Source organism: Eurypyga helias, unplaced genomic scaffold, assembly GCF_000690775.1.
Source record: "Eurypyga helias isolate BGI_N326 unplaced genomic scaffold, ASM69077v1 scaffold14218, whole genome shotgun sequence".
Taxonomy (NCBI): Eukaryota; Metazoa; Chordata; class Aves; order Eurypygiformes; family Eurypygidae; genus Eurypyga; species Eurypyga helias.
Genome location: NW_010268980.1, coordinates 39,476 through 67,239, shown reverse-complemented (window position 1 = coordinate 67,239; position 27,764 = coordinate 39,476). Strand labels below are relative to the sequence as shown.

At 36.4% G+C, this 27,764-nt stretch overlaps 1 protein-coding gene across 1 annotated transcript; it reads left to right on the top strand.

The window, feature by feature from the left end:
- Nucleotides 1-24,429, top strand: KIF14 (kinesin family member 14). Its single transcript, XM_010157940.1, has 29 exons — nucleotides 1-1,112; nucleotides 1,469-1,723; nucleotides 3,089-3,176; nucleotides 4,115-4,213; nucleotides 5,574-5,626; nucleotides 6,146-6,176; nucleotides 6,511-6,618; nucleotides 7,779-7,895; nucleotides 8,523-8,641; nucleotides 8,959-9,131; nucleotides 9,462-9,609; nucleotides 9,699-9,762; nucleotides 9,976-10,160; nucleotides 10,915-11,017; nucleotides 11,238-11,398; nucleotides 12,227-12,374; nucleotides 13,073-13,225; nucleotides 13,842-13,968; nucleotides 14,723-14,816; nucleotides 15,806-15,944; nucleotides 18,155-18,255; nucleotides 18,848-18,942; nucleotides 19,669-19,890; nucleotides 20,038-20,222; nucleotides 20,866-21,024; nucleotides 21,565-21,684; nucleotides 22,993-23,067; nucleotides 23,751-23,889; nucleotides 24,038-24,429. The coding sequence occupies exons 1-29, from the start codon at nucleotides 1-3 to the stop codon at nucleotides 24,427-24,429; spliced, it is 4,965 nt and encodes a 1,654-aa protein (XP_010156242.1).
- Nucleotides 24,430-27,764: the final 3,335 nt, after the last annotated feature.

Genomic DNA, 27,764 nt, shown 5'->3' with positions numbered 1-27,764 from the left:
ATGCCTATTTACACAGTTCCAGCCAGAAGCCCCTCAGAGGCACAATGTACTGCTACTTTGCAGAAGGCGTCTTCACACAACGCCTTTACCAGCAGCAAAGCATCTGGTCAGCAACTGAAATCACAGGTGTTGGAAGAAGAAAAGGATAGTCTACTTTCATGTTCTCAGAATAAGACTGAGGAAATAAATAGGACCTACGTTATTTCAGCCTGTAAGAAAGTGGGCGACGCATCAGCTACATTTAAACCTGAAGGCAGATTAACACTTCAGCGGAGAACTGGAGCAAGCGAGAAATCAGTGTCCAGTAGTGAACAGCTACATACAAACACAATGCAGAGCATGGAACATACACAGATGGAGAAAAGGCTTACTCTGCAGAGGCGCATGAGGACTGGCTCCATAGTGAAGGGTAAAATTAATCAGAATACTGTGCTCGGAATAGAAAATAACGACACTGCTGCGCAAAGAAATTACAAGAATGCACTTCTGCCAAATATGAATACTAATGATACTCGTGATGTTAAGCCAAGCTTTAAGTTAGCTGAGGGTCAGTCAGATAAGAAATTGCAGTGTAACCTGAAGAGCAAGGATTCCTTTGTCTCTGCTGATGGTCTTTGTGAATATAACTGCACGGGTTTAAAACACAGGTCAAGCGCTGCTGACACAACATTTCAGAACAAAGTTCCTAAATCAGAACAATTAGTTACCTCAGAATGTACTAATATGATATCAGGAGTGCAACTGAATGAAAAAGGTGGTATAACTAACTTAGCTGGAAAGCAAAGGTTGCAACATTTGATTATAAAACATAACAGTTTGGAAAGACCAAGGATACCAACGAAAGGTTCAACAGAAGGATTTAAACTTACACCAAAGAACAGCACTTCTCAGGATCAGCCACCTCTGTCCACTTCAAATAAACGAACACCTCATCTTCAAATTTTAGCCAAGAAGAAAACTAGTGTCTCCAGCTCTCCTTCTGTGAGTAGATGTTCAGTACCAAAAAAGAATGCAGAAATTGTAGCTGAAAGCTGTAACACCGAGAAAGATGTTATCAAAGTGGAAAACAGCAAAGTGATTGTAGCTGTGCGTGTGCGGCCTTTCAGTAACAGGTTTGTGTCCTGGACTTAGTTCTGATGCGAATAGTAGCTTTTGTAGTGGATGTTGATCACTGCTTTGTATGTTTCTGAATTGTTTAATCATTGACCCATTAAGGACATAATACATACTTTGAAATTAGCAGGTATTTCATACAAGATCAAGAGATTGAATTTGCTTTATAGGCATTTATGGTTATTTTTTTACATATTAGCTGAAGTATTTTGAGCTCTGTATTTTCATAAAACTTTTTTTTTTAACAATGGTCACTAAACTTCTTATTTTCCATAAGGCAATTGATTGAAGTAAGTGCCTTATAAAGCCTAAGTTGCATGTTTTAATTGTTTTTATTTCCCTCCCTTCTGTTCAGAGAGAAAACTGAAAACTCATTCCCTGTGATCTCCATGAGTGGTTCGGAGACAGCTGTACGAAATCCAGCCACAAACCAAGTTTACAGCTTCAGTTATGACTTCTCTTTCTGGTCTTTTGACAAGTGTCATCCTAATTTTGCAAGCCAAGCAATGATTTATAAAACTTTGGCAGTGCCGCTCCTAGAAAGAGCTTTTGAGGGATTTAATGCTTGTCTCTTTGCTTATGGTCAGACTGGTTCTGGAAAATCATACACGTAAGTTCCTAATAATAATTGTTAAAATTCTGTGGGAGCCAACTATTATGCAATGTAATGCCATGAAAAAAGGTAATATGGAATAGATTTGATAGTTATGAAATTGTGTTAGAATGTTTCTGGATGTTTTAAAAATAATTAAAGCAAGGTTCATAATAATTAACACAGTTAGCTGTACAATCTTTTATGTATCTGGCACCGACCTCTTTCTGCTTCTAGTGAAGAAAAACCTTTACCAATGCTGACAGCTTCTCAGACTCTCCCAGTGCTATTGTTCACCTGTTTGTCATTCTCTGTGTGAAATGGCATGTTTTTTGGACAAGACCATTAAGAGATCAGTCTAATTATAGTCTTGACTGTGTCAGAACTTAAATAAAAAAACCACAGGTGTTTGGCATTGCTCATTTGAAATCTAATCTTTACATAAAACAATCCTAGACAAACTTTGAGGGTTTATAACCAATTTTGTATATCTTTTATATGCTTTGCAACAGAATGCCTAGTGAACTGTTTTGTTTCCAAGCATACTTCTATTAAAATCAGTTTTATGAGCTTTCTAATTTCCCTGAGGTACTATAGACACATATATGTAGCTGAGGACCAGAAATGTTTCTGTTCAATGTATCACAATTTGAATGTTTCTATTCAATTTATAGTAGATATAGAACTTACATGGAGGTATAGTATTTTCCTTTTTTAAGTGGGAACTCAGTTTTTACTTACAAGGTTTATTTACCTTGGCCTAAAAGAGAGAGATGCTCTGTATTAAAATTGCTATCCTTTTTGTAGGTTTGTTGTTGTTTTCTTTTCCTCTGCCTTAAGGTAAACAATTACTTGCCTTCACCCCTTTGTATTTTAAGCAGGGCTGAATTTAATACCAGTAATAATTGTGTCCTCAGGTCAAGTGTACAGAAAAAACTTCTGCTGACAGCTGTGTTGTGCAGCTGTGTGTGTCTCTAGGCTGTAGCTGAACTAGTCCGGTACATGCATGTTCTGCAGTGGCAGAACTAGGCAGGAAAAAACAGTGCCAGAAGTTAGGGGCTTAGATTACTACACTGGCAGTGTGCAGAGAACAGAAAAAGCATGCATCTTGGGATATGAAATGTCTACAGCTTTACTGTTTATAGTATAACTTACTCTTCAGTTGCCTTGGGGTTTTTGTGATGAATTAGAAAACACCTCTGGACATCATCTTGTCCAACTCCCTGTTCAAACTAGCACCAGCTTAGGTCAGCTTTATTTCTGTTGCTTATTACCTCTAACTTAGAAGCATATGACATTTCAACTTCGGAACTATCCAGTTAATACTAAAACTAGTTGTAGGGTATTATGAAACTTAACTAGCAGGTTTTCTTGTTACTACAGGATGATGGGATTTGATGAAGACCGAGGAATAATTCCCAGGCTTTGTGAAGATCTTTTCACTCAGATAGCACAAATGGACAAGCAGCAGGCGGTATGCTTCTGCTATTGAGCTTACACTGCATTATGAGCAAACGGATACGTTTCAGTGTTTTGAGATTTCTTTAACTCTTTTTGTACCTTAGTGCTGATCCATTTATTAGTGTCTGTATTCTTTTGCTGATTCAAATCTTTCTTCTGCGAGTAGCTCTAACAATAGAGTTCCCTAAATAGTCAAAATTAACAAGTTGTCAGTCTTTGGTGGCAATAATGTAAAAAAAAATTAACCCATGAGCATGGTATTTCTGATGTGTTGCTAGAATAGGCTTCTTTCCTCTAGATACCATGTCTTACAAGACTGGTCTTCTGAGAGGGGGTGGGAATGTGTCATCTGATGACAATGTATTTTGATTTGAATTCCTGTCCTATGGTATCTGTGTGGATTTAAAAACAACAAAGTGGTAATCCCTTCCAGAGTGTTTCAATGAGAGGTTACGTTCTGTTTCAGCCCCAATTAATTAGTGTAGTAATGGTAAATTTAGAGAATCTTAACTGAAGACACAATTAACTTTTTTTTTTTTTAAACTATTCATTTCCTGTCTTGTAAGATTTATGTAAGGAAAGGTAAAAAGAATTCCTAGTGGATTCCCTACTTAGAGTGGAGGCATATAAAATAGATAAATCCATATTTTTGAGTTCTATCTTAAGAAGAAAAGATCCAAACTTAGAATGCAGGTATGCAGGAAATTTGTTTGTGGGAATTCTTCAGGATTCATCTGGGAATGATGAAATGGAATTCCAATAAACTGTAGTCTTGGCAATAGCAGATTCTTGCTTTTAGATATCCTTTCTCTTGGGAAGTTGCTTCAGTACAAATGCTTGTAACATTGCTGTAACAACATGATCTAGTAATCTAGGCTCTTTTTTTAAACAGTATGATCGAAATGTTTTGTGGACTATATTAATAACTTCTGTTATTAATTTTCTTAGGTTTTGTATCATCTTGAAATGAGCTTTTTTGAAGTATACAATGAGAAAATTCATGATTTGCTTGTCTTTAAAGATGAAAGCGGACAGAAGAAACAACCAGTAAGTTGCTCGCAGAAACAAGTATATACATAATCTCAAAGTAGTGGCATGTGTTCTGTAAACAGAAATGCTCAAATCGTCCATGACAAGTACCTTAGATTGCTGTGAATAATGGGGTTCAATCAAAAACAAAAGTCTCACTATATGACTTCAAGTAAAATGCTTGGCACTTCAGAAATGCTAAGCAGAAAAAAAATCTTGCTGAAATAGAAACAAAACGATGCACTAGAATCTCTCAAAATTAACATCTCTCCTTGTCTGCAAAATGAAGATGGCCTTTTCAGCTTTTATAAAAACTCTTACAATGTTATTTATCTAAATTTCCAGATTACGTTACAAGTCTTCTGTGCAATATACTTTGAGTTACAATCTTGTAATTTTGATGTAGTTCTAAAATGGAAGTATGATAATGACACTTCTCATGGCGTTTGAAGGGAAAGAAAGAAGAAAAAATATTTGCCTAACTTTATTTGATCCATCAGTCTCCTCAGTTCTCAGTGCTACTGGAATGTCTGTTCACTTTCTGAAAACTGTGTGTTGTTTATCTACTGGGACGCCCGTTTGCCCTGGGATGGATAATATCCTTCAGATTCTTTGCCCTGGGTTATTCATAGGTTGGAGCCATGGGATTCTCAAGGACTTCCTTTGTTTCTGTTGATTGTTTGTTTCTCAAGAAACTGGAGGGAATCAGTGGCTTGACTAACTAGTTAAGGATCACTAGTTAAAACTAGTTTAGTTGGTTTTTAATGCTTGTGCATTAGAATATGTAAAACCATAAGTTAAAGAAATTTTTTGTTAAGTAGAGGATGTAGGGAAGGATTTTAACATGTTTGGTTTATTACTGTACTTTGACATTGAATACTATATTGTCCACTTGTGTGTGAACTATGAGTATTAGTTTGATAAAGAAGATATACTACATTCAACTTGCTGTTGAAGTAAGTCCTGTATCCTAAATTTGGGATTTGGGTTGACTAGTTATATAGAAGGAAAGACTATACTGTCTTGTTCGTAGTATGAGTGCTTTCATCTGGATTTTGTCAATGGTTTTGAGCTAAGCTATGTAACGTGGAAACATAATAGTCTTAGGTTGCAGAAAATATTTTTTTTTTTAATGTAAATATCTTATACGAGATACATGTTCTTACAGTTAGCTCTGTGAGCAGTGGCTGGAGAAATTCAGTTGTAGGTATTTTCCTGAATATAATTGTTCTAGGTGATTCACGCTAAATTTTTTTCATGATAAATGTCATATGAAGGATGTAGATAGAATTTTTCTTAATTTTAAGAGATTCCTGCGTGTTAGGTCTAACTAAAACACTCCTAATAATAACTTTTTATTTAAAATTATTCTCACCAGCTTCGTGTACGAGAACATCCAGTGTCAGGACCCTATGTAGAAGGCCTAACAGTGTAAGTTTTAACTGTTCTCATTAAAGAGTGTGCTAGTTATCTTGAGCTCTGTGAAAGCTTGTGTTGCAGTAAATTAGGCAAGATCTTAGTATCACATGGTTTTACAAAAACACATACCCATGTCTAGCTGGACTTGACATATTTCCTTTAGTGTATTGCTTCAGTGAAATAAGTTTGTGGAAGTCTCCAGAAAACTGGAGCTTTTGAGGTATGTTTGCCTTTTGTCTGTGTGCTAGTTATCTTGAGCTCTGTGAAAGCTTGTGTTGCAGTAAATTAGGCAAGATCTTAGTATCACATGGTTTTACAAAAACACATACCCATGTCTAGCTGGACTTGACATATTTCCTTTAGTGTATTGCTTCAGTGAAATAAGTTTGTGGAAGTCTCCAGAAAACTGGAGCTTTTGAGGTATGTTTGCCTTTTGTCTGTAACTAGGGAAATGTTTCAGAACTCGGGCAGCGGGAAAACTGTAGGAAGAAAACAGTCTGAACCAAAACTTTTCTTTTTCCCCCACCCTAGGAATGTTGTCAGTTCTTACTCTGATGTACAGGTAAGAGTTATTTGGTTATTAAAAGAGAATACAAATACTTCTACTTGCTCCTTTGTTGTGGAAGACTAAATTCCATGAATGGGAAGAAAATGCTTTACAGACTGCCCAGTAGTCTATGATATTTCAGCTGACCTTGTAAAAGGATAACGAAAACTAGTCCTATATAATGGATCTAAGTAGATGCATATGGGCAAGTCTCACTCTCTTCACATGGCTGTCTCTTAAATTTAACTCCTCCCTTATAGAGTCATTATTTGTGTTAATAACAATTTAATCTTCAGTTAACTACCCAAAGTAGGTTTTGGTTTCACACCCTGGCTCTTATGTCTTACAGAGTTGGCTTGAACTAGGAAATAAGCAGAGAGCAACAGCTGCTACAGTACTGAATGACAAGAGCTCTAGGTCTCATTCTGTCTTCACCCTTGTCATGACGCAAACCAAGGTATTGCGGGGTGTTTTACATCAGTTCAAATGGGGTAGTAAAAACCTCTGTGTGCAGCCTAGAAAACCGCTGTGAGAATATGCTTGAAGATGAGTCAACCACAGGTCACTTAACGTTACTTTTTTTTGGTGCCGTTTCTAAATAAAACGGCAAAACATGTTTTATTTTACATGCTTTGAGTAGATTCTGGTGTCTCTGTGCTACGTATGTTTACAGCAGCAATATAAATGTGTCTAGACTGGCAGATCAAGGAGTAGTTCCAAACCTCTGAATGTGAGTTTTGAGGTGTAACTGGAATCCAATTGAGGCCAGACCTAATTTTACACTGCTGCCAAAACATCTTTAAGCCTCTGAGCAGGTTGTCTGTGCTGAGTTCCCGCAGGTGATGAGCTGGGACAATGGTAGGAGAGATACAGTTTCTGTTCAGTTTCAACATGGTTCACTGGGTAAATGTTTCCTTGCTTCAGGATGCCTCTCTCACCCGTATGTCCCCGGGATACAGGGACTAACAACTCCTCATCTGATTTAAGAGATAAAACCTGTGTAAAAAACCTTGTCTCTGTGTAAGAGACAAAACTTGGCTTGGTGACATGAGCCTGAAAACAGAAATTAAATAGGTAGAGCTCCTCAGAAGTCTACAGACTACCAGTGCAATGCTTCTACAGACTATCAGTTTTCTCCGTTCACAAATAACATGGGTTCTGTTTGTGGTGGTGTTTTTTTTTTTTTTTTTTTGTCCCAACTCCCTAATCTCCTTCCTTCTTCCCCTCACTATTCTCACCACTAAATTATTTCTTTTCTCCATCAGAAGTAGTCCTGAGTCTTTTCCACTGACTACTTAACTGATCTTCATTGGCCTAAGTCAGTAACAGCTTACTGATTCATATGGTTACTGGATAGCCGCAATAGTCAAGCTTCAGACCCAAACCCATAGCTTGTTGACTGGTGTTTGCAGTTTATGCTTCTACAGTTATTCAACCTCAAACGATTGATACTATGGTTAAAAGTCTGAACTTCACCCCTCGAAGGAGACTTACATGAAGGTATCCTGTCAAAAAGTGTCAATTCTTCATGTATTTAAAGTGAACAGCTTGTTAAATTTTTGCTTGTCATCAGGCTTTTTATTTTGGTTCGAATGCAAACATCTCCCTTTTTTCCAGGTAGAGTTTGTGGATGAAGAACAATGTGACCGTAGGCTTACCAGTCACATAAATCTAATAGATCTAGCTGGCAGTGAATGCTGCTCAGCAGCTCAGACCACTGGAGAAAGGCTGAAGGTAAACAAAGACTGTAAATCTGCAGAAAAGGATTGACTTAAAGAATACCCTGAAGCTCCAAAGCATCCTCACCTACCAGGACTCTTGGGCAGGAACTGTAGTTAAGAAAGGATGCGGAGCCCTTTTCCTTAGGAGCATTGCACAGCTCTTTGCTAGTGAGGGTGGATGGCCCTCAGAAGCTGTTTTGACTGTGCAGTATGGCAAGCCAGATCTTGCACAGGACATCTCTCCCCATGCTTTGCAGACTTAATGATCCTTTAGAAAGCATGAGGAAAAAAACTGCCCACATGACTTTGCAAATTGTGAATTGGATATTGCACGGAGTTGAGGATTGCCTCTGTTTTTTTGGCATATAAGTAAATCAAGTTTCCATTAAGAGACTTTCTTTTGAGCCGCCTTCATAGGTTTGTTGGTTCGTAACACCTTTTATTTTAAAGCCACGGTCTCTCCTTTCTAAATAAGTATCTTCTAGGCTACTCTTGAACCTGACAGTTTTTTAATCAGTAACTGTGGCATTTAATATGGTACAGCTCTACCATACATTGAATAAGCACGATTAAACCAACAGTACAGTCAATAACGTCACACAAAAAAATACAGCTGTATTTTTATTCTTTCTTTGTGTAGGAGGGTGTGAGTATCAATAAATCACTGTTAACTCTTGGGAAGGTTATTTCTGCACTTTCTAAACAATCCCAAAATGGAAAGAAAATGTTTGTTCCTTACCGGGAATCTGTCCTTACTTGGTAAGTACACTTCAGAATTTTTTTTTAAGGGACGTAAAGGTTCTTTCTCAGACTGTGGATTCCTTTTCTATTCAGGAAGCATCACTTTCTGTCCTTCCTTCCCACACTCAAATGACCTATGGAGGGAAGAAATAAGCCTGTTGCATCAGCTAAAGAACAAACAGGACCTTGGCTTGATTTTAAGTAGCTAACACTCACCCTCAAAATAGTAGCAAGACCCTAGGTATTTTGTGTGTAATCTGTTCAGATTGAGAGGTTTAATTTGTTTTTCAATGTGAGGGTTTGTGGATTGACTCCTACTCTCCTGTAAAACAAAGGTTGTTAAAGGAAAGTCTTGGTGGAAATTCCCAAACTGCCATGATTGCCACAGTAAGCCCAGCTGCCAGCAGTACAGAAGAAACACTCAGCACTCTTCGCTATGCAAAACAAGCTTGTTCAATTATCAACATTGCTAAAGTAAATGAAGATGTGAATGCCAGGCTAATCAGAGGTGAGGTTGATATCTGCACTGTTTGAGGGTTTTTCATTTGCATGTGTGTTTAACTTACTGCTCCATAAGAGTTGCTACTGCTAACAATCTATTGTGTTGACTGACCACTGGTCAACTAGCCTAATACCAACCCAGTTTATCTTACTTTTAATACTTTTCTTCATGTGCTCCACCCCAAATTCAGATGATACCTTAGGCTACATTTGAGAACCTGGAATGGGGAAAGGTGTTTAATTAAATAACAGGATGAATTTTTAGTGTTGTACCTAAGTGTCTAAACCCTATTTTGTCTTCATGTTTTGTGTACTGTGTGTCTGGTTTGTAATGTAGAATTGAAAGCTGAAATTGAAAAACTGAAGGCAGCTCAGAAAAGTGCTCTGAACACTGATCCTGAAAAAAACAGACATTATTTGCAGGAAATAACATCTTTGAGGGTAAAATTGCACCAGCAGGAGAAGGACATGGCAGAAATGCAAAGGTCAGTCTTACTTTAAAATGAAATGGTAACATTTATATTCTGTAATTTTTCTCCTAATGTGTTGTGTTATTTTCCTCTCATATATTAAGGGCCTGGAAAGAAAAATTTGAACAAGCAGAAAAAAGGAAATTAGAAGATATAAAAGAATTGCAGGTATACTTGCTTTCTTCTCTTCCCTTGCTATAGGAGATAGTACAGAAAATGTAACATCAGCAAGCCTTGCAGAAGAATTAGAGTAGTTGTAAGATTTGGTTGCCTTTAATGATATTCTTTTAACAGACTACTGACTTTTTAGAAAAAATTAACATAGATATTAGAATGCACAAAGTAAATTGGTTTTTTATGCAGAGCTCTCTTTTTATCTAGAAAGCAGGAATTGCATTCAGAATGGACAATCGTTTACCAAATCTTGTCAATCTCAATGAAGATCCTCAGCTTTCTGAGGTGCTGTTGTATATGATCAAAGAAGGAGAAACTACAGTTGGAAGATATACACCAAATTCGAAACATGATATCCAGCTTTCCGGAGTGTTAATTGCTGATTACCACTGGTACGTAGTTTGTTTTTATACTTGAAATGAGACCCAGCAATATTTCCTCTCGCCCTTACTTTTCTTTTGGAGTCACTCTTTCTGGCAGTAACAAAATATGTTGTTTCTAAGTAGGAAAATACTCTTTAGGGTTAATTTTTGTACTGTTCTATGATAAAGGCAAATTCCTTCCGTTTCCTCTAGAAATCTGTTAACTAAGGTAGTTTATTTTCTTTGTTCATTTCATTAATTTAGTAAAATCGTGTATTCATGCAGAAATACCGGAGAAAGATCTGATAAAATGTCTCTGATAACTACTACACTAAGCTCAGTGGAAAAGTGAAATGTGACAGTTCTTACTTAAAACTAAAAGAGAGCAACTTGGCTATATTGCAGAAATACTGTGTGAAGTGCGTTCCATGCATATGATCCTAGACAAGATGCTGAAAGAAACTTAAATAATCAATTACTAAAAACATGGAAGATGTGGGTGTGTTGGAAAATTAAGCATTATCCAAGAAATGCTCAAATGACAGGGTATTGTAGTATTTTTTTTTTAGCAGTGGATTCTTTTTAGATTTAAATACCAATTCCATTCCAAAATATAGGTTGTCACTCATTAATTATGTATGTTGTAACTAAATAGTATGAAGACAATCCACACCTGGACAAACAGTAATAGACTAGAATTCGTGCTTTAGATAACTGTCCTATTAAGAAACGTAATTTGCAGTTAACGTGAGCTACTGATATTGCAAATGTTTCTTGTTTTTAGTGTTATAAAAAACATTGATGGCAAAGTGAGTATTATTCCAATGAGAGACGCGAAGACATACATAAATGGGAAATGCATTTTGGACCCAACGGTTCTGCATCATGTAAGTAATGGATTTGGCAAGAGTAATGTGTGCACATGTGGCTGTCTTAGATTTGCTAATACTGCAGCTTCAGACTGCAGGGTTTCTTAGAAGGCTCTGAAACTATACATGTTTCTCTTCCTCTTGGATTTCTAGCCCCGCCTGTTATGTTTTAAACACTGTACATTTGCTTTTAAGTTTAAAAGGTGTAGAACAAACTCTTTCCTCCCTTTCTTAATAGGGTGATCGAGTAATCCTCGGTGGAGACCATTATTTCAGGTTTAATCACCCAGCAGAAGTTGAGAAAGTTAAAAAGCCATCTTGTGGGACTATGGTTTTGCATGATGGTCCAAAAGATTTTGAATTTGCAAAGAATGAGCTGCTTATTGCACAGAAAACGCAGTAAGTATTGTATCTTCCTGTTATAAAAAATACAGTTGTTAATGCAACTGTGCAATAAGTTTAAGAAATAAGATTATTAATTATTTCACAATAAGGAAAAATTGGAGAATAGCAAGGTTATTGTTAGCTCCATTTATAATGGAAATGCAAGTCCCAGACTTAGCTGAAATGTGTAACTCTAAGGGGTGATTACCACAGTCTAGTCGGGTTGTCAAGAACATAGACCACTATTAAAGAAACGCTGAGCTCCAGAGATCCTCCAAGTAGTGTGTCTTTTCCATTGCATTTCCCTCCAAGCACATACTGAGCCTGAAATTGGCTTTTGATGTTTTAGGGAGATTTGAAGGCTGAAGAGCAAATGCCTTAGGAAAATGAGAAGAATCTAAACTTATAATCTGGGTTGTCTTTAGTGGTGGAGAATTTGAGACAGTAAAGTGTTATTTTACTTGCTTCATTTCTGGGAGTTATTAAACTGCAAGACTCCTTGACTTAAATTTTACTTTTCTGCCTCTTACTGTGATTTAGTGAGTTTCTATTACAGTTCTTAATTTTGTGAAAGGTGCATAATAAAATAAATGTGGGTTAAATCAAGTAGTTCTTAAAATTCTGAAATGTCTTCTGTCTTTACCAGTGTCTACATTTTCTCTGTGAAATAAAAAGTATCTAGGTGAATTATAAAAGTTATTTTTGAAGAAGCAAACCAGACCCTCATATTGTTACTGTTAAAATTGGAAGCGCCTGTCACTATAGAAGGAAAGATGATAAATTCTATGCAGCCTGTAGGAGACTAAAGCCAGCAGTCTAAATGTGTGATACTTCCACCTGTAGGCTTGAATCAGAAATTGAAGAGGCACGACTCAAAGCCAAGGAAGAAATGATGCAGAGTGTCCAAATAGCCAAAGAGATGATTCAGCAAGAACTGGCCTCACAAAAAGAAGCTTATGAAAGCAAAATAAAATCACTGGAAGCAGAGGTGGTAAGTTGATGCTGTATCATTACATGACAGACATCAATAAAAAGCTGTAGTATGGGGTTTCTGTTGGTGTTTTTTGGTTTGGCTTTTTTTTTTTTTGGTCTTGCATATTATAGCAGTGTCTGGGGGAATGGTAAACGTCATTCTTTTTGTGTTAGTAAGGCTGATTGTTATTTATTTTCTTTTTCTTTTTTAAGAGCTACAAAACAGCTAACCCTTCTAGGGGTTTAGGTTTACAGAATTAGCCAGGAACTACAATGTTCATCCAGTGTGAATTTGATGAGGGTGTAACCTGTACGTGAAGAAAAATCTCTACAAAACCTATCTTTGAGATATGTTATCGCAGTATTTTAGTTAATATGGCTGTGTTTTCCTTTCAGGTTTGCATACTGCTTTGTTGTTAGTCTTTTAAATCCTTTTAGCGTACATAAGTCTACATAGAATAGTAAGTACATAATGGTAAAACAAAAATAATGGAGTATCTTATTTCTTAAATGTGCTGTAGAAGACAATGTGATGCTTGTGAACTGGGCTCTAACCTTTTATTACTGACACCGGGCTGAGTATTCCCCAGGAGCTGCATGTTTTAAATGTATTGAAGTGAAAATAAATCTTAATATCCGCTGAAGGGGTGGATCAGAAATGCTGTAGTAGTGGAATACCTCCTCTCATACCTCTTCTATGATTCTTTAAAATTTTAGAGAGAAGAATCTCGTAAGAAGCAAATCGAAGAACTGAATAACCAAAAAGCTACAACTAAAATACAGGAGCTGGAGAAGGCAAAGCAAACTCTTGAGCTGGAACTGCACTTCAATAAGAAGCGTTTAGAAATGGAGACCTTAGCTACCAAGCAGGTAAATTAAAGCTTTTTTTTTGGTGGCAAACTGGGTTTTGGTGGTGTGTTTTTGGTGTTGTGTGGGTGTTTGGTTTTTTTTATTTTAATAAATCATTGTAAGTGACATGCTTCTGAAGCTTGTTATTTTCTTCTACATGGTCTTATTCAAAAGAACAGATGTTTTGATTACACTCTGAATGTGATAGTTTATCCCCGAGTTTAATGCAATAATGCTGACCTTATTTCTCTGATAACTTGGACTATTTTGCTTGTCTACCTAACTTCAGCAACCATTGCCTGTGTCAAAAGTTACGACTCCAAGCATTAATACAAGTAATGAATGATTTTTTTTTTTTTTGGCTGGTACTCATATATATATATATGACTGCTGCAAGAAATATGACTTAAGTTTTTTAAGAAATTTTAATTCCATTATTTCCTTTAGGTGTGTCAATATCTAAGCAAAAACAGACAAGTGTCAGGATGTGAAGATGAAAGGTTTAATATTGATATGGCAGGTGTACAATATAAATTTTATTCTGTTCTGAGTCCATAAATGACAGCAACAAAAAATTTTGCTTAAACAGGAATAAGAGTTTAGGATATTTTTTTTCTTTTTTTTTTTTTTTCTTCAGGCTCTAGAAGATCATACTATTCATCATGCAAAGATACTTGAAGCTCTGGAAGCTGAGAAGCAGAAGATTGCTGAAGAAATACACGCCTCTCAGAAAAAACAAGGAAGTGGGAATAAACCTATGACTAGTATGTATATACATAATGTTGCAAGGGCAGTGCTGACCTGGAACAGGGTGCCCAGAGAAGCTGTGGATGCCCCATCCCTGGAAGTGTTCAAGGCCAGGCTGGATGAGGCTTGGAGCAACCTGGTCTAGTGGAAGGTGTCCCTGCTCATGGCAGGGAAGTTGGAACTAGATGGTCTTTAAGGTCCCTTCCAACCCAAACCATTCTGTGATTCTATGACTTCTCTCTTGCTTGGTGCTCTTAGATGTCATGGATATGGATCCATCTTCTTCTCTTCCCCTAACACTTCTCTAATGATCCTGAACAAGAGCCTTTTAGCTGCTATGATCCTTTCCATTCATAGCCAAATATACCAGACAGTACTACAAGCTCTGTTTTAATCATGTTTGGGCTGGTTAGCTGGATATACATATCATCTGTATTTACCCCGATTACTTAGTTCTTCCCCAGTCTAGCTGAACTGGTTAGGCATTAAATCACTGGGGAAGCTGAAGTAATAGAATTAATGGTTTCCTATCTCAGATTAGTCTAATATATATAGTGCCTGGTGTTATGCCTCTATTTCTGGAATACCTTCTACCTGACCTTTATAAAGGGTTATCTTGGCTGGGAGAGTCATTCTTTCCAAATGTATTGGGAATTCACAGAAGTGTTGTTGTTTTTTCGTTTGGGGTTTTTGTTTCTTTTTTTTTAATCCTGGAGTTGTTGCATCACATTGTTTGATCCACTTAATCATATGTGCTGTATTCTTTATTAGTTCCACTTAACTGGAATTCTCTGAAGCTATCTGTGATGATCAAAGAGGCCAACACCATTAGTAATGAACTGGGGAAAAACACTGTCTTCTATAGGTAAATATCTGAGTTAATTATAGGGGAGTATGTATAATATATATAAAAAAACCTGTGGGGTGGATTCTGGATGTGCAGTGATGACCTGTTGGCTTTTCTTTTCACAGTTCTGTTGAATTGAACATGACAAATCACTTTTCCAAAATAGCTTCAGTTAGGTGTGTACTTCAGCATTATTAGTTAAGAACGTGAATTTCTAATTTTAAATCAAGTGTGTCTACAGACAGTTTTGGTTCGAATATGCTTTGGAGATGAGTCTTGTGATGCCCATGTCCATCTTGCTTTGGTTCGCATATTAAACGGCACTAAAGCACACTAACAGCATTTCTCTCGGGCAGAACTAAGCTGGGGAATTTGTGCTACCCACTAGGAAGTGTTTGTTCACAGAACCGGGAGAAGGTAGCTCGAAGGGAAAACCTCAGAACGTGCATAAAGTGGTCTTAGGTGCTTGGGACGAGTTATTTCACAGGTCTCTTGCTATGCCATGCTACTTGCTAGTCATAGCTGAAGAGTGTTCTAGAAGTGGAACTGCGTATTGGTCAGCTATTCATAGTGTGAGCAGAGATGTTAGTGCAGAGGAAACTGTAGCATATAAAAAAAAAGCTTCAGTAAATGCAGGTAAGCTGGGACTTTATAGTAGGTGTAAGTACTGCTGTGTTTTTCAGATGTTGTCTTTTCATATCCTTTAACAAGAACTCTGCTAGTAGAGTTCTGTAGCATACGGGTCCCAATCTTGAGAGCCAGGAATTTGTATGCTAGTATCTACTCCTATCTCTGAATGCAGGGATTCCTTTTTTCTTTATAGGAAAATAACTGCAATGGCTACATTAATGTATATTTTGAGATACGTAATGTCTGAATCAATTTCTGTGTTTGTAATCCAATTTTTATTCACTGTATAATGCTGTTTACAAGTACCTTTTTTATTCTTGCAGTGTGAGTAATGGTTTTGTCTTTTTCTTTTTTTTTTTGAACTTTCTCATTCTTAGGCATGACAAAATTAATGACAAAACAGGAGCAGTATCTTCTGTTCAGGTGCAGGTTCGTAACATTAGATTGGGGATAGTAACTTTCTGGAGCCTGGAGAAATTTGAATGCAAACTAGCAGCAATGAAAGAACTCTATGAGGTCAGTAGTAACAGAAGAAAACCCACCAACAATCAGTAATATCTCTGTGAAATATAAGATTTTGATAATCATACAGGAGGGAAATCTTGGGATTTTTTTGTTTACTATCTCAAACACCAAGGCACATGGTTATTTTTATTAAACACATGTACATGCATTTGTCCAACATACAGAAAGAGGACAAATCAATGACTTTGGGTCATTTTGTGTACAGAGGGTGAAATAGTAAATCAAGGACTGCTTTGTGGTTCTACTTGGCCGTTCAGATGCTAATATGTTCTAGAGGAAACCTGATGCTTTAAAGGTATCACTTGAATTTTCATTACTACGTTGTTCCTGTTTTTTCTTTGGTTCTGGTAATTTTTTTTTTTACTATTAGTTACTTTTGTCTGTATGTGCTTCAGTTTCTTCAGTGGGAGTTTTCAAGGCATTTTTCATCTTTTTTTGTTTAAGAAATTGACAGTTAAGGTGGACATGAATCCCTCTAATTACATTGCTTTTAATCTGACAAATTGGATATTTTTGTACTGTACTTCTCTAAATATGCAGTACTCTTTTAAGCATATCATACTATCTTTTGTATCGAAGAGGAGGATGTAAAATAGAGGAAAATGAGAAGTGGGAATAGCACCTACATTTGATTCTGTATCAACCAAAAAAAACCAATAACCATCAGCTAGAATCTTTGTAACTACACAGAGTGTTTCCAAATTATTGAATACAGAAAAGATTACTGTATCAGCTCTTATTTGCTGGGAGACTGATAGTTTGTTAATCTTATAAAGAGGGAAATGTCAGGAGAAATGGATTTATCTTTATTGACTCCATGTGAGCATTGTTTTCATTGCATTCCACTGCAGTTTTTATTTTGTTCTAGAGCTGAAGGCTCAAGAGGTGCAACAATTACCTAGAATTCTTTTTTAATCAGATCAGGTGGCCCTTAAAAGTACCTTCCTTTTGTTAGTGGTGATAGAGTATTCTGGGATTTTTCCAATTCCCGTGGCTGATCATTGCATCTTATTTGTGTGTTTTGGTTGGGTTCTTGTGTGTGTTTTTGTTTTGTTGCTGCTGTATGCATTCAAAGTTGTTTTAGACTGTAGTGATATAATGAAGGGTAAAGGAAGGAAAGTTCTGGGAGATGAGAGAGCTGGCTAACATGAAGGAAGGATCCAAAGCCATCCAGTAGAACCAAAATGATCTTGTATTTTATGCTATACTACTTTTGTTGGGGTTTTTTTTGTTTTGTTTTTGTTTGGTGGGTTTTTTTATTAATACATAAAAAAATATAAGACTAAGGTTTTAAATGAAGAGAACAGCTTGTCTGTTTGTTCTGTGCTTGAATTTGTGAATCTCCTGATCACACAAATTCTTTTCATTGCAATACCTGTATTTTGAATACCTTGGAGCAGTATTAAAGAATGAGTAGAAATTATTGCAAATATTTACTTGATGATTGCCATTTCTGAATGCAAGTCATGTTCTGGCATAAATAGCATACCTGAAGTTTGCAGAGGAAGGATTCTCAACTGTTGTATCACTGAAGGTGCTGGTAGGGAAAAATCTGAGAGCTTTTTTATTTTTTTCCCTTTCTTTAGAAAATAATTGCATCTCATGAAATAATCATGTTTTGTTTGAAAGAATAACTTAGTCATATATGACTAGATATGAAATAAATATTTTGTCCAAAGAGAAAACAAGCCACCAAAGAAAAGCCAGGAAAAAAAGAGGAAACACTCCTTTATGATACAGCTCTGTAATATGCAAGTATTTCCAGTGACAGAACAATATTTCCATAGTTATTATTAAAAACTGTTCAGATCTTGGCAAGATCAGAGACTGGATTCTGTTTCCTGTAGAAAACTATTGCTAAACTGTTAGACAAATCCAGATGCAAAAACTGTAAATTATATGCCCAGGTTTATAACAAATCTGGCATGTGGAGGTAGCTGTGAAAAACTTCTGTCCCTGCTGTTCCTGTATTTCAGATGCTAGGTGTCTTTGCTAAATGTTTAGCTTGTTTGAGTTTGTTTTCAAACACTTACATCTCCAGTTGGCTGGCAGTCAGTTATCTTCTAGAATATGTGTATGCTAACGAAAGAAAAATCGTTAAAGCTACTGTTTTACCGTTAGAATGTGTTTTCATCCGTATGTTGTATGCATCATTATGACTTTGTTTAACCCTCCTCCTCCCCATGTTTGTTTTTTTTCAGAGTAAGGATAGCAATAAAGCTGCTGATGTATTTTATGACCCTGCTGATGAGTGGGAACCTGACCTTTCAGATGCCTCAGTTTCCTCTGTTTCCAGAAGAAGGTGACACTAATTTTGTAACTTTGATCTACACTTAAAGCAAAAAATTTGTGCCATTATCTAAACATGCTTCTGTGCCATGAGTGTAGTCTTACTTATTTTTTTTAACTTACTAAAATGTACTTCGAACTTAGATGAAAATTAAATGTAAAAGTTATGTCTACTTTTGCAAGGAGGGTGGAAAGTTTAATTAGGCTGCCTTACTAAGCTTTACTGGCTTCACTTATGGAATGTGCCCTCCAATCTGGCTTTCCAAAAGCCAACATGTTTGCTTTGTATGGTCCAAGTAGGTAGGAAAGAAATGCATTTTGTCTCTAGTTCTGGATAATCATCCAGTAATAAGAGTAGCTTAAAAATGGGAATGTGGAATGAAGATCCTGCTCTAAAGGAGCAAGAGCCAGAGGAAAGTGTAGGATCCATCTTCCAGGCTGTATTGTCTTGCTTTTCACTCTGGTTTAGGTTTTTTGTTCCAGTAATTAAAAGTAGATGTCTGTGTTGTTTGCCTGATGTGTGTTAATATTCATTGAACTTTCAGGGGATGTGGGTGGAGAGATATTTTTTTTTTAAGTGTTTTCATTGTATCATCCTTTCCTAGAAGTAGAAGTTTTATGAAGAACAAGAGAATTTCTGGATGCTTGTCTGGGATAAAACTACAACCAATTCATAATATACACACTTCCTATGTACCAGGTACTTGCTGTATGGCAGAACACCTTTCATAGTGAGAATTTGAAACTACTACATGTATAAACTATATGTACTTCTAATAGTCGTTAAGAAAAAAATGTACGGGTTGGAAAAGAAAATGAAAAATGTCCTGTTCAAGTTCATGATGTCAAGCTGTTAATAGGAGGTTTTCTTTGTGATTTTGATTACACTTCTGTAGAGCAAAAACTTTCTGGCCAGCACTTACGACCCTTATTTAAGAAAGTTATATAAAACATTACTCCGCTTAACTCTGCAGGTAACTGGAGAAAGACGATGGTTCATGTAACAGATTGCCAGAGGCTGAATCTTAATAAAACAATTTGGAGACTTTGAGGTGTTGCTATTCATTCAACTACTGAGGTTCCCCCAAGCTTTTAGTTAGGTTTCATAAATATTTTTTGCTGTAATACTAGTTTCCTCAGTCTTCCAAATATTTTTATGCATTCAGTTATTTTAGATGGTTTAGCTTATATTCTGTCTCTCTGTAGGTTGATTACTGAAGAAAAATGTATTCATGTTAAAAGAATTTCCATATGGAATTTGTCTTCATACTATGTAGAATGTTGTACATACCTTTTTTCCTGACTTGCTATCTTGAGTAGTTGATCGTGGCTGAATAAACAATCTAAAATAGTCATTGAACACCTGCTGACTGCTTACTCCTGTCAAGAATTTCTTGCATGTATGTTTTGTTTTTACATCTCTCAGGTTCACAAAATAAGTCCAGCATATGTCTAAACTTTTCTGAATCACTTCTTCCGGGAATTTGCAAGGAGTCTATAAATTCAGCTTTAGATTTACTGGAACAGAATCATGAAAGAGGAAGGAGCATAGCAGATAGTCTCCTAACCGATTTGTTTATCATTTTCTCTGGAGTTTCTGCCCTTTCAAAAGCCTATGAACAACAAGATGAAGAATGTCAAGAAAACTGTAAGTCTCTTTTTTTTAACAGTTTAGAGTAAACATTACTAATGACTTGTCTTTCAGATGCACAAACATTCATATATTCGCATATCAGATGAATTAACATTCCTACTTTCATTTGTAAAGGAGACCTGACAGACTTCTCTCTTGTAGTTTTCTCTCTTGGTCATGCTGCTCAGTCCTACAGTATCAGAATAATCTCTGCTTTTGACCAACTTGTGGTTCTAACCAAACTCTGGCTTAACAATGTCCAAAAGTGCCCTGGATCTATAAAAGTTGAAGAAGAAATAAAACAGGAAGTCAAGAACTTGGGAGGCTATTTACAGTTACTATTGCAGGTATAGTATATTAAAGAACTCATCTGTGTACATAGAGAATTTCTCTGTAATATTTACTGCAGACTTGTTAAAAACACTTAAGTGTCCAACATATGCAGTGACAAATGGACACACCTAAGGAAGATAGACAGCAAAGGGTGCATTTTTCTTGTCTGCAGTGGTACTTTCACATGCTAGTTCAAAGTTAATGCAGATCTTTCTGACAATAACATAGGATCTTAAATATAAAAGGGGAAAATAGAACATGCAGTGACAAGAGCAAATGCCAGTTTAGGTTGTGAAGTGCTATTGCTTATGAATTTATGAACCAGTGGCTAGTGAATATTACTCTTCATGCTAAATCCTTGTAAAGAGTAGGGTGGTGTTTTGTTTGTTTTCTTTTTGGGGTTTTTTGTGGTTTTGTTTGGGTTTGTGGGTGGGGTTTTTTTACTGTGTAAGTATAGTGGTATCATTCTTACCTGTGATTGCAAGGTGTGGTCTTTTAGCTGTGGTAGATAAATCATTGGAAGTAGGAAGACATAAAGCTAAAAACGCGTCGAACTACTGTGTCTGTGTGCTACCAAGTCTTGCATTATAGACAGCGTGTGCTCTTTAACCAGAGATGCTTTCTAGCTTCAGTGAATGCTATGCTATTATTTCTTAGGGATGTTCTTCAGATATACCCTCAATGGTAACAGAAGCATGGAGCAAAGTAAACCAAACAGTAAAACAGACAATGAAATGCATTGGTCACTTAGCTGTAGTCACAAGAGCTGATATTTCCTTTACTGAGGAGAGCAACATTCCTGCGACTAGTCTACAGGTGAAAAAATGCTTATTAGAAATAATAATTTGCATGTTGACATCACACTTATTTTCATTAACTGTGCTCAGAAGCCAATTGTTATATGTAACAATTTGTTCAACTGAATTAAGTATGTTCAGAGTTTATCTAATAACTCATTTTTATGGTGAAAATGGATATGTGGTAATACCCTTGATATTACTGTTTTTTTCCTTAAACTACACTTTAAATCTGTATAACTTTCACATGTAAAGACAAACAATCCTGCATAGTGTTTCTAACTGCACTGAGGTTCTACAAGTCTACATATCACTGAAATTCAATACTAATTTTGGTAATCTGTGTTTAAGTACCACATAACATTTTCAGAAAACTGAAAGAAAAGAAGGTTGAAGTGGTGAGCCATTGTGATCCAAGAATGACATGAAACTGAACAGACCAGCACTGAACAATGTGCTCCAAACTATAATTATGCTTCTAGCTCACTATGGAAAATTTGTTTTAATTCAAGGCTGTATCAATTTCTTTAATGACTGTTTTGAACTTTTATTTTAAAAGGACTTTGTGCTTGCCATTTATGATGGAGTGGGCTCAGGGCTGGAGTTTCTCATTGATACTGTACAGGAAAAAGCAAGAATGATGCAGAAAGAAGTCATGAAACAATATCCACGAAATGAGGTGAGATGACAGATTAAAACTAGCTACTGTATCTTAGGGGCAGTTGATCATATCATCTTATTTTTCAGCAAGTTTCTCTAGAAAGCTTGTAGTAGGCATGCAGTTATGACTACTGACACAGGTTTGAGATGGGTGGGAATATTGACCATAATCTTGCAGAATTTTTTTACAGTGTCTAGCCTTTCACCCATACAGACTTGAACATTTGAGTGTTTTACTCAGAATGATTTCTTTGTACATGGGAAGGCATTTCATGTAAAATTTCGGAGTGTAACCTTGAAAAAGAGAGAGAATATGAGAAAGTGGTGCAAAGGAACAACTGGACCTCTTATTCTGTGTACTACTGTTGAGTTTGTTTTGTAAAATGATGGCATATTAAATATGTAATGCTTTATGGTCCTGAAAGTTAGTTGTTACTTTATATTAATAATGATCACATCTGCTATTACTACACTCTCACTGTCGTCGTCAGGAAGATTATTAGAAAGTTTGAAGACTTCATTTTGTCATGCATTGTTCTTACTGTCTTAGTCCTAAACAGTATGCTATCTAAATATGAAAATCGTTCGGTGTTACATTTTACGAGCTAGTTTTCTCATGTGCTTAATGCTTGGGCTATGCTGAAGCTCTTTCATGCCCTTGGCACTTTAGAGGGGAATTGCTGATTAAAGTAGTATTTAATAGCACAGAAGTCAGAAATGTCCTGCTTGATTCTGTGTCGTTGCAGAAATCTTAGCTGTCCTTCTAATACTTTACAGCTTGATAAGCAGCAGTGGTGTTTTAATTTGAGCATCTTCTTTATTACAGTTTATAGGAAAGTTACAGCAGGTTGTTTATATTGTATTAATGAGTTGTTAGCATCATCTTTCAAATCTATTGTAACAAGAAAAGTAATTAGGTCAATGGGAAACATTTATCTCTTACAAGACCTCAATTTAATTATTCTTGTAACTTTAAGAAGAGAGATTCCTACTACCTCATAATGAACAGAGATGTGCTTACTCCCCCTGCCACTTAGAATGACAGCAATACAAAAATTACAGGACCGCCTTTCTTTAGCAAATACTTAAATTTGCTCATTTGATCCTCTTGTATTAAGTGTTTTTTAAAACGTTGCACATAGTTAACTTCTACTAGCTAACATGCAGTTTTTCAAATTAAACGTTACGTTGCAGAAAACATTACTTCAACTGTTGAGTGTTTTTATCATTAGTATGTCAGTGTTCGTTGTTATCCTTCTAAAACATCAATGTACTTTTTACTTTGTCTTGAATCAAGTGTACAATGTAACTTGAAGTTTCTTTGTAGATTCAAAATCGAATAAAGGATAATGTTGTGGCATTAGCTAGATTCCTTGAAAATAACATCTCTTATTGCAGAAAGGTAAGAGAGATGTTTCACAAAATGTGTTCTTTGAGATAGGGCTTTAAATTTGAAGAAGACTACCTTCTGTATGTTTACAGTTGCATGATAACAGTTCCTGCCTCAGTGGCATTCTTGTGATTGGAACATGAACTCTTCTGGCTAGACCGTTTCCACCCAAAATGACTTGATTTTAATTTTACTTAACGTATTTCTGGAGGTACTTGTATCTGCCTTCTTTTCGTGTTCATCATGACCAGTCTAACCACCTGTTTTCTTATCTTTTAAGATGAAAACCTCAAGTTCAGTAATGCAAGTATAATTGTGTTATAACTACCGCAAAAGCTTATGGCCATATTTATTGGTGTTCTGAATTAAAAGCTAGGCTAGTTGATTGAATCAATCTTTGTAAGAGCCAAGCCTTTTCTGGATTTTACAGCCATTTGTCATCCCTCCCTCCCTGCCCCTCTCCCTTTGTGCTCCTGTCAACAATCTGCACTTCTTTCTGCAGCTTTCTTAGATTTTGTAACTTGACATCACTTTCATTTTGTGCCTCAGCACTGGCCTGTTTTATGTGACTGAATCCATAGTAGACATATTTAAATATGATGATGAAACGATGGAACCCATAGTAGACATATTGAGTCACACAAAACATACTGTCACGTATTTGATTCTTTTTAAATTGCTCTTTATTAATACAGAAAGAAGTAGAATCTCATTTACTAGAAGAAGAATCTCTGTATCAGGAAATAAAGAAAAGCACTGACATTGCTGTGAAGTGTTTGGAGTTGGAGCAGTGTCTAGCTGAAGTCTGTCAAATTGTTTCTTCTACGCTACAGGGTATCTATCTGGGGTTTTAACTGTCTTGGTAGTAACCTGTGGACTACCAGAGACCTGTAAAGGGAGAGGGGTGGGGGTTGTGGGTGGGCTACTGGGTCTGTCGTGGCAACATGCTGCATTTAATTCTTCATGCTCTTGTTTTTCACAGGGTCGTACAGAAACACAAGCCCTCTCAGGAGCTTTGCAGAAAAGATTTGTGTCGTAGCTGGATATTTTAACAACTACTTCAGTTTATTTCCTTTGTTTCCTACCTCTGCGAACAATCATATCCAGGAAATACCCATGCCTTTTATGAACTTGGATGAATTGGACTCTCTGGTTGATTCCCTTATTACAGATTTTGAACTTGAACAAGGACAGCCATCACTGAACTCTCAAACTCTTCGTAATGAAACTGCTGAGACGCGGGGAGGACAGGTTGAAACGGGTCAAGTTGAATTTGCTTGGAAAGAGAAGGGGATTCCAAAACACTCTCAGAAACTCCTATCTTCACGTCCGTTTCCTACAGAGCTTTCACCTAGTAGGATACAATGGGTATAAAATGCCCATAATATCAAGAAATTTGAGGAAACTCTTCCCCTTCACACGAAGGGAAAGCGATGTAGCACAAAAATCTAAAATTTATTGCTGGTGTTACTAGTAAGTGGTAGGAAAGTAAATGACGCGATTGTAGGAGGAGAAGTACCTTAAATTTCACGAGAAAAAATGGAATTTCCTGAGGAGGTGTTAGCCTTCTAAATATTGTGCTTTTTGTTTTTTACTAAAAGCATATTATTACCTAAGCCTATAAGAAATACTGTATTTTTTGTGGTTTTGTAAAAAAAAAAAAACCACACAAAAAAAAAAAAAACCAAAAAAAAAACCTTTTGGCGAGAACATGAATGGAGAAACAAAAAACTGGTGAGGAATAACAAAGAATCACAGTAAACACTTGGTTGGACATTCATATCTCTTCATCTTTAACCTTTGACCTAACTCTTGTGTAACAGTGGAAGGAGATTCCTTTGAGGGGTGTTTGTAATGTAAACTTACATGTTAAATACAGCTGGATAAGAAAACTGCCTTTCTCTCTTAGACACTTGGAAGATAGATCATGTGGGTACCAATTTTTTTTTAAACTGTTGCTTCACCTCTGTGTTCTGATGTAGTAGTGCTACTGCAACTTAAAAGTGTGGTGTGGTTTTGCTTTCATTTTTTTTAAAATGTCAACCTCAATTTTTTAAAAAAACAAAGCAAACACATTTATTTTTGTAGGGGAAAACTAGGAGATGGTAAAAGTACTTTACAACCTTATTTGAGTGCTGCTTTTAGTGGTTTTGTACTCCTCTGAAAAATCTCAAGTGTCAGTGATGGTGCTCTTCAACTCAGCCTGAAGTAAGGTTGTATTGAGTGTTGTTGCTAGTGAATGATCTTTTGATTGCTCGAATTATTTTCAGTACTATTCATAGGGGATTAGAAGCATAGCTCTTTATAAATAACATGTAAGTCATCCTATGAGGTTGTAGAGAACTTTCCTGGCTAACTACTACTTTGTGCTTTTTATTGTAGTCATTGTTTAAACTCTTACATTTAGTCTGGTGGCTGAAGCCCATGAAAATTGATACTAAGGCTGAAAACGGATCTGAATTTTTATTCTTTAATATTGGGTTATAGGAGGCCTGGACCTAGAGCATTTTACTCAGAACTTGATAAGCTAAAACCTAAGCGTTTTTTTCCTATGTATCAGAGTTTACAAGCCAGATTTTCATAGCTATCACCTTTTCCTTCTGGAGGAAGATGCTCAGCACCTTAAGAACTTAAGTCTTTGAGAACACATTGGGCTCCTAGAACTATTTTCTGTAAAAAGACTACAGTAAATGAGAGTCAATCATCCTTTTCCTCTGAAAACTTTCACACTATAGTTGCAATTGGTGCTGTTATACAGTGATTTTTCTGATTTGGAGGAGACAGCAAAAGGTAATTATACTGAACCAGTAACCCACATAAGACGAGTATACCTTAATATATTGTCAAAAAAGTCTTGCAGTGCAGTCCTGCCTCAAAAATATTCATGTTTTATCACAGCTAATAATTTCCTTCCTACACGAGGAAGGAAATTAGCTGCTTATTCGCTTTCCTATGGTAAAGGCCTTTACGAGTGCGCTTAAGGGTTAACAAAGTATATTCAGTTGCTCAGATTTTTATGCTTTAAAAGTGACGAAAAACCTGGCATTATTTATACTTCTGTAAATTTTGTATTTGGCTGAAAGTTTTAAAAATATAACTGGTTCTTCTGAATTGTGTATGGAAGCATGAGTATTGTAAATAGTGAAACATTGTGAAGAGTGAAACAAGATCACGTAATTTATCACAAATTTTAAAAACGTTAAGTGTAAATTCCTTGTCATTTTTCTTCTGTATATAGTTGGTTTTGAGACCTTCCTTTGTACTGCTTCCTTGCTGAAAGTATTGTGGTGTAAAAATCTGAAATATTAGTAAGAAGTGTTTTCTGTAGCTCACAAGTAAAACAAACCAAACGACTACCTAGGTTTCTCTTCTCTGTTAAGACACTTAACAGCACCCATTTAGAGGCTGAATACTCATGAACTAATTTACACTTATTAATGTCAGAATACTCAATCCCTTCCAATTTCCGCTAATAAATATTGTATTATTATGCCAAGTCCCCATTGCAGAATTATTCAAGTGGTACTGGTGTTTCATCTGACTAGATAATTAATCATGTTTGGGTTTTTTCTTGTGTTTAATGAGAAGCATTGCTCAGAAAACATCTTGGGTTTTGTATTTCTGTGTGTTATTACGAGAACCTTTTCTTTACAAACTTGTAGCTCAAACTGACTTCAGATTTTTAGCCTTTCTGAAACTTAGGAGAAAGACCATGCAAATAAATGGGTTTCTGATACACTTCTAACTGAGGTATCAGGTGAGCATCCTTAATTGTATCAAACTTAGCTTTTGCAGGATGAGTGAAAATGCTGCCAATGGCTTCCTGCTGCTTAGACGTTTAGGTGAGGGTGTTTTGTTTGTGTTGTTCCGTCCGCCCCCCCACAACTAACCATGTCTAACCAGCCTCTTATTCACATTGCTGTTACTCTAAAATGGGAATGTAATATGTTAACACACCCAATTTGTGCTATTGTTTTCTTCAGCCTTGTGCCCTTGTTACAGTTACACATCATTGGAGTACTTCATTACGATTTACATGGTTGACTGCACATCGTCAGAGTGAGTTAGTGCACTCGTAACATTGCATTAATACATCAACAAGCCTAGCTGAAGTTCCAGTAATCGATTAGTGTAACATACCATAAGGTAAGGTGTAACTTTAGTCTAGGTCAGCTATAAATTATGAATGTCAGGGAATTGGGATCACAGCAGGCAGATTTTGGGGTGGATTGACTTGAGGTGGTATGTAATTTTACTAGTCCTTCCAAAGAGTTGGAGGTAGGTGTGAGTTAAACCCACATGTCAGCAGTGGAACAGACGTAACACATCTGCATCACCTGCTAGGCAGAGTGGTGAGGTGAAGTAGACCCTGATATTGCTGAAAGGGATGTGCAGTATGGTCCAGATGTTTTCACCATCTTGTGTTTTTGCAGATCTGACTGTGAGGTCAGGGTCCGGATAGCTTCTGGCACATAGCAGTAATACACGGAAGAGTCTTCTCATAGTAGTACTTCTAGAGTTTATTCTAAACCATGAAATAAGACAGACACCAAGACAGTGCAATTTAAGTAGAGTTTTTAATTCGGTACGTCACAAAGTTAATTACATCTGTGGATATCTATTAGTGTAAATTCCTCTGATGGGGGAATTGAGATGAAAGTGGGATTGCAACCACTATTTATTAGAACCTTTCATTAATTAACTGTTAA